Genomic DNA, 17394 nt, shown 5'->3' on the forward strand with positions numbered 1-17394 from the left:
AAAAGTGTCAATAATAATCTTTTTGTCATTGTAGGATCAAAATGCTGTTGCAATTATTGGTTTTACTTCTGAAAGACTCAGATAATTTGCAAGTACCTGGTATTAGTAATTAGAACCTGATACAATCTGGCTTTCAATAAATAGTAAGACCGGTTTTGAACCCGTTGACATTCAAATCCTTAGACAGCCATGAATTCTCTAACACACCCTCTCTGACACACCTTTCATTACATTAACATGTCATTTATTTGATGCTTTTATCCAAAGCGACTTATAATTGCTCTATACAGTATGTCAGAGGGCGCACGCCTTTTCATCATTTTGTACTCTATCTCTGGATTACTCATGCCTCCTCCTCTCCTTGTCTTCACTCCTGCAGCTGTAACTGCAATGCACAGACACCACCGACAATGAAGGTGGCCGTGGCAGGCGACCAGAGTTACCTCAGCACCATCCTGAGGTTCTTCGTGGAGCAGCTGGCCAACAAGACACCCGACTGGCTCAGTTACATACGCTTCCTGGTGATCCCCATAGGTAAATCATCCAGGATTAGTGCAAATACCAACCTAACATGCTATGATACCATTGTTTTATGCTTAAAGTATTGATGTGCACTCCTGCACAGGTTCTCATCCCCTGGCAAAGTATGTGGCCTCCTTTGACAGTAGGTTCAACAGCATCTTTATGGACACTGCATGGAGGGAGCTGTTCTGCAGGACGGAACGGCCCACCTCAGGTAGGATGCATAGCTCTGGCATCTGGCTACAAAGCAAGTCTGTTTGTCTAATCTTCAGCCAACTTGAAAGGGAAAGAAATGGGGTCAGAGCATGGGTCAGGGGGCTGATGTATTGGAAGAAGAGTTTTTCCTCCAATTGCAAAAGACAGCTACAGCCTGCTGAAGTGAAGCAAATGCCTCTAGATTATGGCACTCCTCGCCCTCCTCCCTGTAAACTGTCTGCCGCTGCTAAAGAAAACCACAGCGCTGTCAGAACTCTGACTTTGATATATTCCCCAAAGGATGTCAAAATTACAGTTTGTAAGTCTGTTTGCCGGCACACACATCCACGTTAAACTGGTATTCCCATCTCAACTCACTTGTTCTGCCCAGACAAGCCCAATAATTCTCACCCATCCCCACCCATTAATTCACTTCATTTACACCCCATAGGTGCAAGAGTTGCAGTCCCCCACACCATGTTGACCATCTAAAATATGGTTCAAAGCTAATAAAAAATAATTTAAAAAAGGAACAGAAAAGCTGGGTCTTTCATCTTTGTCCTTCATTCTTTCATCCTTGACGTTAGCTGCCATCACAACACAAAAGGCAGTGTTTGGCCAGGAATGGTTGTGAGTGCTTTCTTCGGCAGGGAGTTTGGTTGAAACTGCAGAGAGACAATAGGTCAAAATAAATTGACATTAAAATCCTCTTGCATCTCCATATTTTAATTTTAAGTTGACAAACATAGGCTGCATGTTGCCCACAGGCCTTCAGTTGGACACATAATTCATCTCATATGTCATATGGCTGACTTCACCCACGTTTTTAAGGACATTTTACACTCCGCATCCCCCATCTCCTTAATTCAGGCAAATGAAAATTATTAATGCACAGTCTTCTAGCAATCTGCTGTATGTTAAAATTAGCATTTGCATCAATTTTCTTGCAGCTTGTTAGTCAGACATGGAACAGGAGAGACATGTTGTTGACAATCTGTCTCCCTGCAGATAACATAGACGTAGCAGGACGAGTCGTTCAGTATCTGGTCGGTGCCAACGTCTCCCACCAGTTCCCCATCTCAGAAGCAATGCTCACCTACAAACAGAAGAGGTAAAGTGTGTGTGTGTGTGTGTGTGTGTGTGTGTCTGTGTCCGTGTGTGTGTGTGTCTGTGTGTGTGGATATGATTTCTAACTGACGTACTGATATTAATGATTTGGTATGTCTATTTTCTCACCAAAATGTCCCAAAACAAATATAGCTATGACTGATTATCAGTTAAAGAGCATGAGGGAGATGTTTCAATGCATATGCATGCAAGCGGCCACATACATTAAACACAAGTTGCTGTGATGATATTGATCCTCACTTATTGTGTCATAAATGATGGCATTTTCCCATTAATGGTACCTGCTCTCCTTGCCTCGGCTCGACTTGACCGCGGTCATCATAGCAGGAAACTGCCACGACCTGCCTCAATCGAAGGTGTGTTGTGTTTGATTCTCGGCGTGTTGCCACAGCTATAAGGCAAATTAGTTTCTAATGAACCTGGAGGCAGCAACAACAACAAAACTGCTGGGTAAACTATTTACCGGAACACACGGCGGGTTTGTTCAGGACCCCCCCACCCTTGTCTGTCGCTAGCAATGATGACGCAGTGAATAGTGACGGTTCTCTCTGGTCAGTCAGTAGTCTGCAGGTTTTCACCTCACCTTTTGGTATCGCCTCAGCTCACTTGGAACCTTGACTGAGGTAGTACTACAAAAAGTACCTGTACCAAGGACTTTTTATGTAATGGAAAACCAAATAAGGCAAGTAGAGTTGAGGCAAATCGAATAGATGCCATGCAGTGGAAAAACGCAATAAGGGAGTCAAGAAGAGACCGGTATGGTCCATTCCAAGGAACACTGTTTTAGAAAAGGTTTTTGGCTGATTATTACATTGGATAGATCAGCGCAGGCCCTTGCTTCTACAAAGTTCACCGTCAAACCAGTCGTCCCACAAACACATCACACACTCAACAGACAGTTTGTTACATTTCTTTGTACATTTAATGGTTTTCTTTCTGAGGTGTGACCCAACATTTCCCCTCTTTGTAAGAACGGCTTCCTATTGGTCAGAAGGTACTAAATACAACACACAGTTTTAACAGTTGCATTCCTTCTTCCCCCTTTCCCCCTTTGATTTGCATTCAAGGAAAAGAAGTTTGTATTTTGATTTTTACATCAGGTATCTAATTCAACTCTTGTTTTTGTTTTGAACCTCCTTGTTTTCTCTCCTCCATTTGGCTTGAGCTCCTTACTGTGTCTTAACATTTCCCTTTTCACACCGTAACTTCACTTTGCACTCCTGTCCTGACTTGTGTATTTGGTTTGCTGTGACGTTTAATTCTTGACTCTGTCCTCTGTCCTCTGTGTTGTTGCTGTGAATTTGCCTATCAACCTTTAGAACAGTTTTCAACAATATTCGCAATTTAATATTCACATTCAAGTGTCAGTTACAGAATTTGTGTTTACTTGAATGTGAGCTGAGTGAATCAGCTGTGCTCAGTGTATTGGTTTACTTTTAGGACAGGCTACATAATTATAAACTTTCACTCAATATTATTGACTGATTTGACTACTGCAAGGCAAATCAAATATTTCAATAAGGTAATATTAATGTGATATTTCCATCTCGTTCTAAATCGCATAAGTACTACTCACTCTAAAACACTTACGGTATATTTCTGCATGAATCAAAGTAAAGTAATTTACAAAAGGATTGGCAGTTAGGTTTAATTAATCGTTTGCCCCCATAATATTGTTCTTTGTGAGTTATGCAACACCTTGTGATGCAACACGTTGCTTTTAAAATAATCTGGACCTTGCAAAATGTAACATCACTGAAATAATTTAATATATTAGAGCACTGCCGCCCAAAGTGGTAAGGTTGCTGAGGACTTGAGTCCTGGTTCTGCACTAAACAGAAGCCAGCAGTGTTCTTCGTCCTTCCGCTGTTTGCTGTGGGTGCAATCTATTTCGCAGGCTCATGAGAGACGTTAGGAGTTGCAGCATTTGTTGCCACATGTAAGAGGACATCTGCAGAAAGATAAAACTTTCTCACCTCTTCCATGCTGAATCGTTGAGTGCATTTTGTGTGTATAACGTGTGTATGGAATTTTAATTGACATGGTTTTTTCCTATCTTTGTATTGTTGAACTAGGTGACTCAACACAGTACTAGTGGAAAGAAGCCTCACAGTTATTATGGCTGGGCCCAAACGATCACTTTTAACCCCATGTATTAAAACTAGCTCCCAGTACTGGCTGATAAGATAGCCCTCATCTTCTTTTGGTTGTAAGGAGCCTTCCCTCCATTCATCCCATTGTAACATGACCCCCAAGATGACCCCATTTCATGTGCCATTTCTGCTGCGATGGGACATAGTGCAGGTCATGCCAAAGCCATCTTACCTTCAGGACCATTGAGTGTTTATGTGCACCTCTGGAGTGTTAAAGTGTTAAGCTCCACATCTGGTCATACTCATTTCTCTTTACTCTCTCTCTGTCTCTCTCTGTTTACAGCCCCGATGAGGACTCCTGTCAAAAATTTGTGCCATTTATTGGGGTAATATTGTTGTTTTTATTTAAAAAGAATGTTGTGTCCTCTGTAAAGGTGCCATATGGAATTGTTGATTCGTTTTGTGTTTACTTTAGTTTCACACTGAAACCTTTTTTATTTTTATTCTTGCAGGTTGTGAAAGTTGGGATTGTGGAGCAAAGCCTCTCAACTTCAGGTAAGGCAGGGCTTTATTTAAGGTGTGGTAGTTTTTAACAGGGTAGTGTGTTCAACATGTTACTTTTGATTATATCTGCTGACTCCATTTACTTGGTTATGGCTATTTTTAGTTTTATTTGCGACTTTTTCCCATTCCCGAATTTGTAGTGGACTCAGATGATGCGATGGTCAACACCAGCATCCTGTCCTCCCCAACGCCCCCATCGGCCGGTCCGTATGGGAAGGAAATCGGGGGCACCCCCCCACAGTCGCCCTCTGTGTCCACCGCCCTCTCTGGAGCTGGGTAAGTCAACACACACATAATTGTCAGCAACAGGCGCCCGGATAGCTCAGTTGGTAGAGCAGGCACCCATATCTAGGTTTCCTCCTCCACGCAGCGGCCCCGGGTTCGATTCCAACCTGCGGCCCTTTGCTGCATGTCATCCCCCCCCCCCTCTCCCCTTTTGTTTCTTCAGCTGTCCTCTCAATAAAGGCCTAAAAAAAATGCCCCAAAAATAATAATAATTATCCAAAACTCCATCTTATTTTTTTCTCTCTCACTGTAAAGCTGTGCTTTAGCAGCGAAGTGATGTACAAAAAAAAACCTGACTTTGCCTTTTTTTCCTTTGTAGCTCTCCATGTTCGGGCAGTGAAGTGATGGGGCTCCAGGTGGACTACTGGACGTGGCAAGGCCCAGAGAAGAAGAAAGAAGGGGAGAAGAGAGACGTGGGACTGAAGAACACCCTGAAGAGTAACTTCCGGTCACTGCAAGTCAGCCGTCTGCCCTGTGGAGGGGAACTCACCCCTCCACCCAGCATGGCCATGACTGTGGTCACCAAGGAGAAGAACAAGAAAGGTACTCTTCACTTTGGACAATATGACTGTCCTGACACACCAAGTACAATACATTGTACCTAATAATTACAATACATTCAAATGGAAGCACAACATGAATATTTTAAAATATGGATAGTTTTTACTTTCTTAATCTCAAATTGTCCATGCATAAGACCATAGTTGGTCTAAAAGCGAGCTGGATGCAGAGATGAGGGGTGTCATTTTAGAACTGTCCCAACCAAAGGGACTTCAGACTCTTTTTTTTTTTTTTTTTTTTCCAAGATTATTTTTTGGGAGGTATTTTTTCCCTTTATTAGTTACAGTGGATAGACAGGAAAGGTGGGAGAGGGATGGGGGTGACACGCAGCAAAGGGCCGCAGATCTGACTCAAACCTGGGCCGCTGCAAAGGCCTCAGCCTGCGTGGGGGGGCACGCTCTTACTGGGTGACCTCGAGGCCGCCCCAACTTTAAACTATTTATCAGACTTCACACAGCTCTGTGGAGCCACAACTTTTTTCACATACAGTTGTGTTCAAAAATAATAGCAGTCCAACATTACTCACCTCAAAAATCATATTTTTGGGTAGAAGTGATATTTTTACATGACTATCAACTTCCTAACAAGTGTTGTAGAGTCACAGAAAACCAACAGTCCCAACAGTCATGACATGCATGCTGCTCATTCTGTGTAATTGAATCTGTAATTGAAAGGGGCATGATCAAAATAAACGCAGGGTTGTATTCAATCAGTGAGGGGATTGATTCTGTGAAGAAACAGGTGGCAGTTATGGCCCATATTTAAGGTAGGAAGGAAGCAAGTGTTGTGCATGTTGGTTATAGTGCATTTCACACTGAAATACTCAGCCAAATTGGTCGTTCCAGACATTGTTCTGTGGAACAGTGGACTTTGATCAAAAAATTGATTGGAGAGGGGAAAACATAAACAAGTGCAAAAGTCCCATTGCTGGAAAAAAGAAATGCACTGAATTTTAGCCACAATACACTGTAGAGACAGGAAAGCATGCTGGTACAAACATCTTGTTATGGGGATGTTTCTCATACTGTGGTGTTGGGCCTATTTATCGCATACCAGGGATCATGGATCAGTTTCAATACATCAGATTACTTGAAGAGGTCATGTTGCCTTATGCTGAAGAGGAAATGCCTGTGAAATGGGTCTTAGCAAGGAAATAACCCCAAAACACACCAGTAAGCGAGCTAAGTCTTGGTTCCAGATGAACAAGACTGATGTTATGGAGCGGCCAGCCCAGTCCCCGGACCTCAATCCCATAGAACACTAGTGGGGAGACCTCATAAATGTTGTTTCTGAGGCAAACACCACTAATGCAGAGGAATTGTGGAATATAGTTCAATCGTCCTGGGCTGGAATACCTGTTCACAGGTGCCAGAAGTTGGTCGACTCCATGCAACACAGATGTGAAGCAGTTCCCAGAAACTAAATAGACAACACTTGCAACATTTTTCAGTTCATACAGTAAATGTTTGAATTTGTAAAGCAAAATGCTACTAATGAACAAATGATGAATGAACAACCTAATATTCATTTTTCTTCACTTTCTGTAAAGGTATAACACAAACTTGATCAATTTTGGTCATGTTTTGATTTGGAATTGAATGTGCAGGGTTCCCAAAGCATTGATACAATGGAATTAAAAGCTGTTCTAATGATTTTGAGCATTATTCACTTTACTTTAAACACACTGCTATTATTCTGAACACAACTGTATGCAGAAGTACTCCCTAAGACCTTTACACACACTTTGTTGCGTAAATTTCCCCTTTAAGTACAAAAAAAGAAGTGTAGAAAATGTTTTATTTTTTCTCTCCAGTGATTTTTCTCAGCAAGAAGCCCAAGGAGAAAGAGCTGGACTCTAAGAGCCAGGTGATAGATGGCATCAGCAGGTTGATCTGCACCGCCAAGCACCAGCACACCATGCTGAGAGGTAAGGCCCAGGTGCAGCCACAACCCCGCACCACACAACCCCGCACCACACCACAGCTAAGGCTATACTGCCATCTGCTGTTGATGTCAGGGCCCTCCTCGATATCGCTTAGTAACAAGTCATGTAAACAAAGAGGTATCTGCACTATAACAGCTGTCAGCGCAAACTGCGAAGCATAAATTATGAGATTGTTTTAATGTATAATTCATTCCTTTTTTGTCCTTAGTCACTATTGATGGAGTGGAGTGGAACGATGTGAAGTTTTTCCAGCTCGCTGCCCAGTGGCCAACCCACGTCAAGCACTTCCCGGTGGGGATCTTTGGTTACACTAAGCCTGTGTGACCCGGGCCACCGTCCACTCAACCGCCACCAGACTCTCCGCTGCACTCGTCTCACCGAGAGGCTGCAGAGAATCAGCCCCCCCGGCAGTACTAGTTTTCCTGTGGAAATCTTACTGTACTGACTCACAACCACGTGTTCAATACACAAATTTCATGTTGTCAATTAGATGTTTTGATGTTGTTGGGTGTTGTTGTTGGTTTTTTTACACACTACAGAAAGAACAAGTACTATTTTGTAAGATTTGTGCTACCGCCTCGGAGGTATTTTGAGGTTCTGACAATTTGCCACATTTCGATAATGGCAGCTGTGTTTGCACTTTGTTTTTGTTAACATTTTATTATTTCTGTGAAATCCTACATTTATTGTTACTCTATAGACAATGGAGGAGTGTGGTGGTGATGTGCAGTGGCGTGTGTGAGATTGTGTGAGACCGTGTTTGTTGTTGAAAGGTGGAATATTGCTGTGAATCTAGATGGAATCCTTCTCTTCTAACTCAGTGCTCGGTTTTTCTTACTCGTCCCTTTACTTTCTCAAAAAGGTCAATTTTTATAGAAAGGAACAGAATGTTCTGTTTGCCTCGTTGCTTTTAAGCACATCATTTACCTAAAGCAAAAAAGAAAAAAACTAATGGTATTTTTGAAGGTAGCTATAATGAATGTAGCTATGGAGCATTTGTAACATGTAAGTAGTTCATCAGATCAGCTCATTATTAAGTGCTGAAGCTTTTCTATCTGTGGAAGTGTACATTCAGACTGTACAGTAACATCTACTTAGAAGCAGGGTAACATTACAACAAAAAACATATTCCAACTATTAACAGCTGAATGCCAAATTTAGTTGTGACTGTATAAACTGACGTATTGTTTCAAGGTCCTGAATTGTTTTAGTTTCCCAGCTGCCCCGTGTTCAGCTTGATGTACTGGCTCACCTGAGAGGACGTCTCACAGACCTGCAGTAACTTAGCAAATTCTGGATTTCTCCAGATGTGCAGTGATGTGCCAAAGTCAAGTTCCTTTTACAGTGTAACCACCAGAGCTCTTGGCTTGGCCAAACTTCATAGTATGTTAAACTGAGAAGGAAAATCGTACATTTAATGGATGTGGTCCCTGTGGAGATCAGTATTTAGATTGAGATAACCCTTTTGACAAATTAACCAGTTAGTGTTCCACATTTGGCCAAACGTTATCCTAACCAAGCAAATACCGTTGTGTCCTTTATTACAGCTTCACTGTGACTGGACATGGGAGTAGTACCTTACCTAAAAACATACTGTTGGTCAGTGTTGTGTAGGTTTGCAACGGGAAAATTATAAATACAAGTAAGTTGGACTTGAAACATGCTTTGCCAGTGGTGATATTCAAGAATTGAATTACTTTTTAAAAAAATTTACAAATTGTATGGAGTATTGCCAGAAGTGTCCAAGTCACTGCCTGTGTGTGTCTGTGTAGGTGTGCTGTGTGTTCGATGGTACTCCCTGAATAGTGTTAGGTGACACTTTTGCAATAGGAAACCTTTGGACAAAGGGCCTTCTGCATGAGTTAGATGTTGCTTTTTTATAAAGTGAAGACTTACAGGCTTTGATTGGCTGGATTTTTTTAGTGATGTATATAAATATATACAAGATGTATCATTGTGAATTGCAACCCCCCCCCCCCAATTGAAAGCACAAATAGCTTACATTTATTTGACATGAATGCCAAATATATTTCAGAACTATGAAGTTGAATTGTACAATGCAAACACTATTAGGTATGTCATTTCGCATACATTTCCCTCGCTTTGGAATGCACTTTCATGTGGTTTTCTACATATTTTAGCTCAAATTGGGACACACTTTGTTTTTGAGGTGAGATGTTAAAAGGGTGTTATATTTGAAATGTAAACCACTACCTATATTCTAGAGAAGGCAGTTTTTTTTTTTTTATAGGGATGTTGAGTTTGTTGATGGTTTCAAGTGCCCTATGAGGTCTGGAAAACTGTCACAGCTCTCTGTTACTTTGGTTCACCACTTGATGTTGAAAAGCTTATTTTGGAGCTACCACCCTACGTGTCTGCCTGTGACTGCAGTCGAGTTTTCTTGTCTCCTGCTTTTTGAAGGGTTCACTATCTTCTTTTAGTTGGGAGGCAAACTTGGTCTGTTAAGTGTTAGCCAGGACAGAGTAGTTTGAGGAAATTTCTCATGTAAGTTGGCCTTTAAAATACTACACGGGCATGATGACAAGTGTATTTTCTATGTATTTGACCTTGTATTGTTTTGTTTTTTCCCTAAATCTAGAGGTAGCATGGGGGTGTTTTACAAGACTGGATCAATGAGCAGGCATGCTCACTTTGTCATCAAAATTTAGCACAGCAACAAATGAACTTAACATCAGTGTTAGTTTTTTCATTAATGGTCAAATTACAATAACATGCCATCTCGTTGCTCCTGTTACTTGAAATGCCACCCAGTGTCTTTGCACAAACCCTATTTTAAATGACATGACAGTATTTTTAAATTTACCACTAAAAAATATGGATTACTCCGCATGTTTTACTATAGATGTAAATATGCTTTGGATTTTTATATTGTTTCGTTTCTTTCCATGCTCACAAGCAGTTGTGTTTAATAAAATTTTTAATCTTCTGTACAAAAAGCTCGTCTTTATTGAACTTTCTCTCCAAACAGTCGACTTGATTTTTAAGAACCAAACATAGCATTACAAGTGATCCGGTCCCGAACGTTTCCCATCGTGTTATTTAGCTGAGATAGAGGGCATGTTGACGTAAACCTTCATCGGAGGCAGCGGTTTAATCTTGCGTCCCGCCCAGCCTCCTTTTCTCTGCCACAAGCCGCTCGAAGGGCGGATTCCAAGCCAGCGGTTGCGTCCAGCTTTGCCGATGATCCGTTTATTGTGGTCGATGTTTGACACGCGCCCCACCGTTACCATGCAGGTCTCCGACACCTGTGTGGGTCGACATGATCAAATTCAGTCCAGAGCACAATATGGTTTAAACACGGCAGGTGGAATCTTAATCCAGATGACCTCACCTGAACCTGCTGCTTTGAAGGAAGCTGAATGATTGCTGTTCCGTTTACTTTACGAAGCAAAACTCCACTAGTGCCTGAAAACCAAATGAAACCACCACGTTCAGTTTAGTGATGACGAGTCACCATATTTTACAGCCACTGTTACATTGTTAGAAGAAACAATCAATCCCTATAATGAAACTGTTGAAAGGATGCACAGTAACAGAACAGATAATAATGTAAGTTGACTGAAGTTCTGATTGGGTTACTTCACTACTTTGACATTTTTAAAGACTGATTGAAAAAAAACATTCAATTAGCTATCAAAAAATAAGAGTCTAAACACGCATTTAGGAAATACTAAGCAGAAACATGCAAATATTTACCTGCAGCACGAATGTACTCCGATCCCCTCCCTGGTTGGACCTCTAGGTTGTTCACCAGTGTCCCCACGGGAAGAGCTCCCAGTGGGTAGGCATCACCCTCATTGGCTGAGACTAAAACAAAAAGAATGGGGAATTACATTTTTTTTTTGTCATATACAAATTATCTTTACTTCCAGCATCTTGAGGGGAACGGGTGGAGGATGACAAACCAGAGTGGCTCTTATACCTGCCATGCGTCCAATAATTCCAGATGTTTTAATGACGTCTCCAGCCTGCATGTTCTCTGTAGCAATGATCCATCTTTTGCGGTTGCCTCCAGCTACCAGAGCAATGTCAGCAGACCTGTGTAATAAAGATTAGGAGAACCAACTGTGTGTTTAGAAAACATGTTAAAGTCCTGTTATAAATCCGGGGGGGGATTTAAAGGTGCTCTCACCTGCATGGGTCGTATCGCACTTCCACAACCTTCTCTTCGAAGGGCTGGGCCTCTCGGTCCGGTTCGTAGCGCAGGCGCTGGAAGTCTATCCACCTGTATTTCTGTTTATGGCCACCGCCGATGCCATGTGTCCGTATCCTTCCTGCGCGGCAGAAAGAAATGATGAGCAACTCTTTGCACTCTGCTCTAGTCAGAACAAGTACCACAGCGGTTATAAAAGCAAAGACATCACTCAATGCTGTCAGCCCTGTGGCCGAGGCTGAACCTGACTACTGCTTGACGACATAAGTGGAGACCTGGGGGGAAATTATTAGTGGGTGATTCTCATGCTCTACTCATAAAACTATCAAACAGGTGCTTGATGTCTTTTTTATATATATTTAAAAAAAAAAGGCCTTTAGGACAAAGATTATTCATAACAATTTGTTAAGAAATTTGCAGGTTATTTTCTCAGTTAATTGATTCATCATATGGTGTAGAAAGTGTCTGAAAAAAGATAGATAGATACCTTATAGCCCAAGGTCAAATCTTCCAATTGCTTGTTTTCGCTCTATTTGAATCCTGTTCAAGATGTGTGATCATTATATTCTTCAGGACAGTATCGTTTTTCCTCTTCAACAACGAATAACAGACATGAGGAGAGTGGAAGTGTTCCATAATGGATGCCTCCGATGAATAGGCCAGATCTTTTGGCCTAATGAGGTCTCCAACAATGAACTGTACAAGAAAACGGGGAGCCGGACAATCACCAAGGAGATTACTGCCTGAGATGGCTAGGACATGTGTTGAGGGTGAAGCAGGACCGCATCACAAAAGTCGCATTAAGGTGGACACCACCTGGCAGAAGAAAACCCGGGAGGCCCCGAGCCACATGGCGTAGAACTGAGACCCAAGAGCTGGAATAGATGAAGCGGTCATGGGGAGAGGCTCAATATGCTGCCAGAGACCGAATGCAATGGAGAGTGCTCAGTGAAGCGTGATGTCCCATAGGGGATGAAGACGAGTCGTTAGGCAAGTAAGAACTAATGTACATAACCTCGTACAGGTTGAAATTAAAAGCTGTTTTACTAAGTCCTATCGGACCTGGACTACAGCAACACAGACGGCCTACAGACTGATTTTCTCTGCTCAGATCACATGAGTCCGGCTCTATTTTAAAACCATGTGTACTTAAGCCAGCCGGGCCTCGACTAGATTGACACTGAAGGCCAACGAGACTATTTTAAACTCTGTTTGAGACTTGTACACTTTTAATCCATCGGTCTAGTACTGCACATTAGCAGCCGACTTAAACGTTGTCCTCCTTCAGCTTTGCTCGTGATCACACAGTCATTTGTTCTATTTGTCCACATCGACCACAATCTTTACCTGATTTATCTCTGCCTCCTGTCTTTTTCATCCCTATAGGCGTCGTGGTGTACTTCTCCCTCTGCTTCCAAAATGTCCTGTTCTGCTCCAGAGAGGCCGTGGTGAGGAAGCCTCTGCACTGCCCGACTGTACTGGTTACCTGAGCTCCCAGCTTGGTCTTTGCAACTGCCTGTTAACACCAAAAAAATCTAAATAGATAGTTTGATTCAGATCTCTGGTATGGATGACAGGCGATGGATGGATGGATTGATAGATACTTTATTGATCCCCAAGTGGAAATTCAAGCTCAAAGACATCACACACAAAATACACATATTTCATAAACGGGATAGTAAAATAACAAATCCAGTGTGGCCAGGTTAGCTCAGTTTGTAAAAAAATAATCTTAAAAAAATCCACATGAATAATATGGGCAATAAAAGAAAAAGAAAGAAATCCACATGAATGTACTAAGGGATGTATACGCATGAGACGCTTGCAGTGACAGGGCAGGGGCTGACCCTGAAATCACAAGACGCCTCCCGATTTCATCACGATACTTATGCCACGATACAATATTTGAACATATTGCAATATTCTGCGATATACTGCAATTTATAACCTTTTTTCAAACTTCTAATTATGTCCCCAAAAAGAAACTTTGGCAACATCTGTTTTCTCTAAAAAGATACATTTCTGTGTTTGTTAATATCACTTCAATTTTATTGTTACAAAATGGGATCGTCAAGCAGAGAAACTGACCAACACATATAGAATAAAAGATAGATCGTTGGCGCCTGTGTTGATACAGTATTACCACTGAAAATATCGCGATACTATACTGTATCGATTAGTCCCCCCACCCCTATTACAATATAAGAGAATAATGTAGACATAGTAATATAAAAACTATAGCAATGCAAGGATAAAGTTTAAAAATGCAACATTAAATAAGGGCATTATAAGGGAATATAATAGACAGTAGGACACACACAAATCAACAGTCAATATTAGAGGTTTGAAGTAGTAGGGTTGTCCCCTCTTAGTTAACTAGTCTGTGGTTTTGGTATTAGTCGACTACGATTTCTTTAGATGATAAGTCAATTTTGTATGCTTATTCATGCTTAATTACTCATTTCCAAGAAACTTATGAGCTCATTTCTGGTGAACACAAGTTTTGAAGTGGTGCTTTTGCAGGAATAACTGTTTAGAAGCTCAGTTTTACAGATGGTTCATTAACAACATTTATATTGTGCTTTTCTAGTCTTAACCACATCTCAAAGCGATTAAATCAACTAATCGATTAGTCGGCAAAATCATGTAAGTGTTAGTCAACTGGGAATTTCTTCAGTCGAGGACAGCCCTAGTTTCAACCATTGTAACAGCCAAGACCAGACCTCCGTCCAGGCTGGGGGATGGAGGGAAGGCTGTGCATACCCCACTGACACAGAACGTTTAGGGAACGTTGGTTTATGGTTCTCTAAAGGTTAGTTCGAACCAAACCAAAGACAAACGTTTAGGGATTCCTCAGGGTTATAACGTTCCCTAAACGTTAAGAGAACCAAGCAACTGTATATATTATTCATGCGCTACATGTGGGCTAATTTAGCCAGGAAACAGTGGGCCAGTGGACAGTTAGTAGCCGACATAACTGTTGTTGTCATGGAGCTAGTGGAAGTGGTCGAGAGGGAGGAGAGGCAGACGGGAAGTCTGTCTCTCCTCATCCCTTTAGTGAAGCCTTGTAACATGTTTACCTGCGGGGAGAGCAGTGCAGGCTGGGACAGAGCCAGGGAGCGCAGGGCCCGCGTTAGACACGACACCGCCATCTTTACCGCGTCCTCCTGACACAGCTGGAGAGCAGAGACACGGAGGTAGTTTCACAGTTGACAGTTCTGGGGCTTTCTCACTAGCGTTACCGGGCGTGCACCATTTGTTCTGCACATTTCTCCTGCCTTAAATTCAGATTTTTACTTAATTAAGCCAATGGAAATCACATATTTAGAGGTCAACTAACTATTATGACCTACTGTGTTTCAATTGTAAAGCCGACTATGCTGCCATCACCCTAAACCTTAATGGCCAACAACATGCTATCACTAGGTTAATCATTGAAGCTCTATATATACAACTCCCTTTTATTTTCTGTTTTAATAGACTAAGCCGAACTAACCACGTATATCATATCCAACTCACAAAATAACTCAGGTTAATTTTAACATTAAACCAACCTTTATATTTGACTTATTTCATCACAAGCTTCTCGTCGGCGTCCTTCACAATCCTGCACGCTGCGTCGCGCACTGATGACGTTTACTCCGAGCTCCTCCTCTGTGGATTGGTACACAAATCAGACACAGTGATCTTTGTCTATGTCTATGGGTACGCACATAGATACATATAAAACAGTTAAACACAAGTAAAGTTGACCAATTATGATATAACAGTCTTCCATTGTTACAGCTCACAGGACAGTAGCAATAGATACATCTACCGGCTTCTTCCTTCTCTGACAGCTGATTTTAATGTCTCCTCTAGGTGGTGGAGTTGCCTTCTTATAACGTGCAGTAACGTACCGTGGATGCAATCTCTAACCTCTTATAGCTGTACAATAAATACTAGTTTGTCTCCCACTAAGCTTTATTTCTCCTTCCTTTTCATGAGCCCCTTGTATTATAACTGTTTTAAACACATTGGCAGCCAACCGTTCGCATACAGGTTGAATGAAAAATAAAAAGTTCGATTCAAGTTTCAAAACTCTTTGTCATTTTATTACTTCACACAGAATGTTTAGAAAACGGGTTAAATGATACACAAGTGTGTGGTGTGACTATGAACAAATGTCACAAGAATTAACGGCAAGCCCTTTTTCTAGTTATACCTAAAAAACAAATGACTACTTATACAAACTGCTTACGTTGTAAAAATTGCCTGAGTTCATTACGTTATAACATGAAGCTACTTTGGCTTTATTTTCATAGGAAATATTATATAGTTTCTGGTTTGTGTTTATATTTAATATACGTATAATATTACAGTTTTTCTCCATTGGTTTGGCTCATTTCTTGAAACAGAAATTACATTCTCAAAACAACATGGACAAACCTCCAAACTACTGGGCAATTGTTCACAACAGAATTGAATTTCTCATTCATTTCATCAAATTGCAAATGCCTAAGTACATGCCTCAATGTCTCAGTACATCTTTGCAAATGATTAAGTACAGGTAGCCTACATTTAGCACAATTTCCAAGTGAATAGATCTTGCTGATCTAAACTGATTGTTGATTCTCGGTCTAATGGTTGTTCACTCCAAAACTTGTCAGCATCATTTCATTGTATAAGCCATTACATGCACAATAGTCTGTTCAATTGTCAAAATGAGTCAAGAACATAATACCATGAATGCCACATATGAATCCCTTGGAACACTTGATACATTTTTTTTTTCACAGCAATTGACAGTCAGGTGAAACTAGAACTTTACTAACGAAGGAGGAGTTGCACAAAAAAACAGTACAGTAACCATTCATGAGCTTAGAATTATAAGGTTATATCTCCACTTATGGTCAACATTGAGTTTTTGACACAATCTGATCCATTAGGTGTTTATTACAGTAATGCCTGTGTGGTGTTATTTTTGTAAAAACAAAAAGAAAAAGAAAAAGATTACATGTAATAGATAAGGCTATAATAGAAGATTATACTACATAACGGTTTTGTCAGCTGGGATGTAAAAACTTTGATGCTCAATATCTCAGAACTACCCTAAACGGAGATAGAACCTTACAATTCTAAGCTCACGCATTGTCGGGTTGTCACCATTGTTATTGAAGGACTGGGCTAAGACTGAAAGGTGGATATGAGGGATATTTCCATGTCCTCTGCCATAATGACAAAATATCTAAACATTCTGACTTGCACTGCTTACATAATGCTAAAGGGACAAAGCATTTTGGGGGCACTGACTGGTTAAATGAGAAGGAAATTTAGTTTTGACACATGAGTGAACTGTTTTGGGAGAGGTATGAGCTTTTGCAGGTGAACCATGGTGTTGTGCCGAACCATCCACGTTATTTTGGCAAAAGCACCAAGAGTGTTGAGAACGTCCGGTCTGTTTCGAGAAATGAGCGAAGCAATTGAGAAGGATCCTTGCTATTTTGGTGGCACTGACTCTTTATATGAGAAATGAATGTAGTTTTGAAGCATGAGTGAACTGTTTTGGGAGAGATATGAGCTTTTGCAAGTGAGCTATAGTGTTGTGCTAAACTGTAAGATTGTTTTGCCAAATGATCTTAGAGTTTTGAGAATGTAATTTCTGTTTCAAGAAATGAGCCAAACCAATGGAGAAAAACTGTAAACTGGTAGAATTATTCATTATTGTTTTTATGGTAAAATCTATGAGCTAAAAGTCGTTTGTGTTTAAAAAAAGAAAATAAATTATACCATAAAGTTAAAGTCATCTTATTAATACAATCATTTTAAAGTGTAAAACCGTGTAATATTTGGCTAAACATTTCTGTTTGTATCAAGACAGATAGATAGATAGATGGATAGATAGATAGATAGATAGATAGATAGATAGATAGATAGATAGATAGATA

At 40.9% G+C, this 17394-nt stretch overlaps 2 protein-coding genes across 3 annotated transcripts in view; one reads left to right on the forward strand and one right to left on the reverse strand.

Annotated features, from left to right (window-relative positions):
* The window catches only part of zmp:0000000755 (phosphofurin acidic cluster sorting protein 2), a 53411-nt gene extending 44418 nt beyond the window's left edge, over positions 1 to 8993 (forward strand). Inside the window, exons 16-25 of one of the 2 annotated variants that reach the window (XM_034898056.1) lie at positions 380 to 534; positions 626 to 736; positions 1726 to 1828; positions 2913 to 2945; positions 4282 to 4324; positions 4451 to 4493; positions 4643 to 4778; positions 5107 to 5330; positions 7162 to 7275; positions 7502 to 8993. In XM_034898056.1, the coding sequence (XP_034753947.1) occupies positions 380 to 534; positions 626 to 736; positions 1726 to 1828; positions 2913 to 2945; positions 4282 to 4324; positions 4451 to 4493; positions 4643 to 4778; positions 5107 to 5330; positions 7162 to 7275; positions 7502 to 7617 (1078 nt within the window). In that variant the 3' untranslated portion in view covers positions 7618 to 8993. The remainder of the gene's footprint in view (positions 1 to 379; positions 535 to 625; positions 737 to 1725; positions 1829 to 2912; positions 2946 to 4281; positions 4325 to 4450; positions 4494 to 4642; positions 4779 to 5106; positions 5331 to 7161; positions 7276 to 7501) is intronic. The other variant, XM_034898057.1, reaches the window with a different exon arrangement.
* An 887-nt stretch (positions 8994 to 9880) lies between these two features.
* mrpl2 (mitochondrial ribosomal protein L2) lies at positions 9881 to 15142 on the reverse strand. The gene is made up of 8 exons (XM_034898101.1): positions 15022 to 15142; positions 14548 to 14643; positions 12815 to 12983; positions 11447 to 11588; positions 11237 to 11352; positions 11011 to 11121; positions 10646 to 10719; positions 9881 to 10559 (listed from the first exon to the last, which is right to left on the reverse strand). Exons 2-8 carry the CDS (start codon positions 14617 to 14619, stop codon positions 10350 to 10352), a joined length of 894 nt encoding a protein of 297 aa, XP_034753992.1. The 5' UTR covers positions 14620 to 14643; positions 15022 to 15142; the 3' UTR covers positions 9881 to 10349.
* Between the last annotated feature and the right edge of the window lie 2252 nt (positions 15143 to 17394).

Source organism: Etheostoma cragini, chromosome 17 (genome assembly GCF_013103735.1).
Source record: "Etheostoma cragini isolate CJK2018 chromosome 17, CSU_Ecrag_1.0, whole genome shotgun sequence".
Taxonomy (NCBI): domain Eukaryota; kingdom Metazoa; phylum Chordata; class Actinopteri; order Perciformes; family Percidae; genus Etheostoma; species Etheostoma cragini.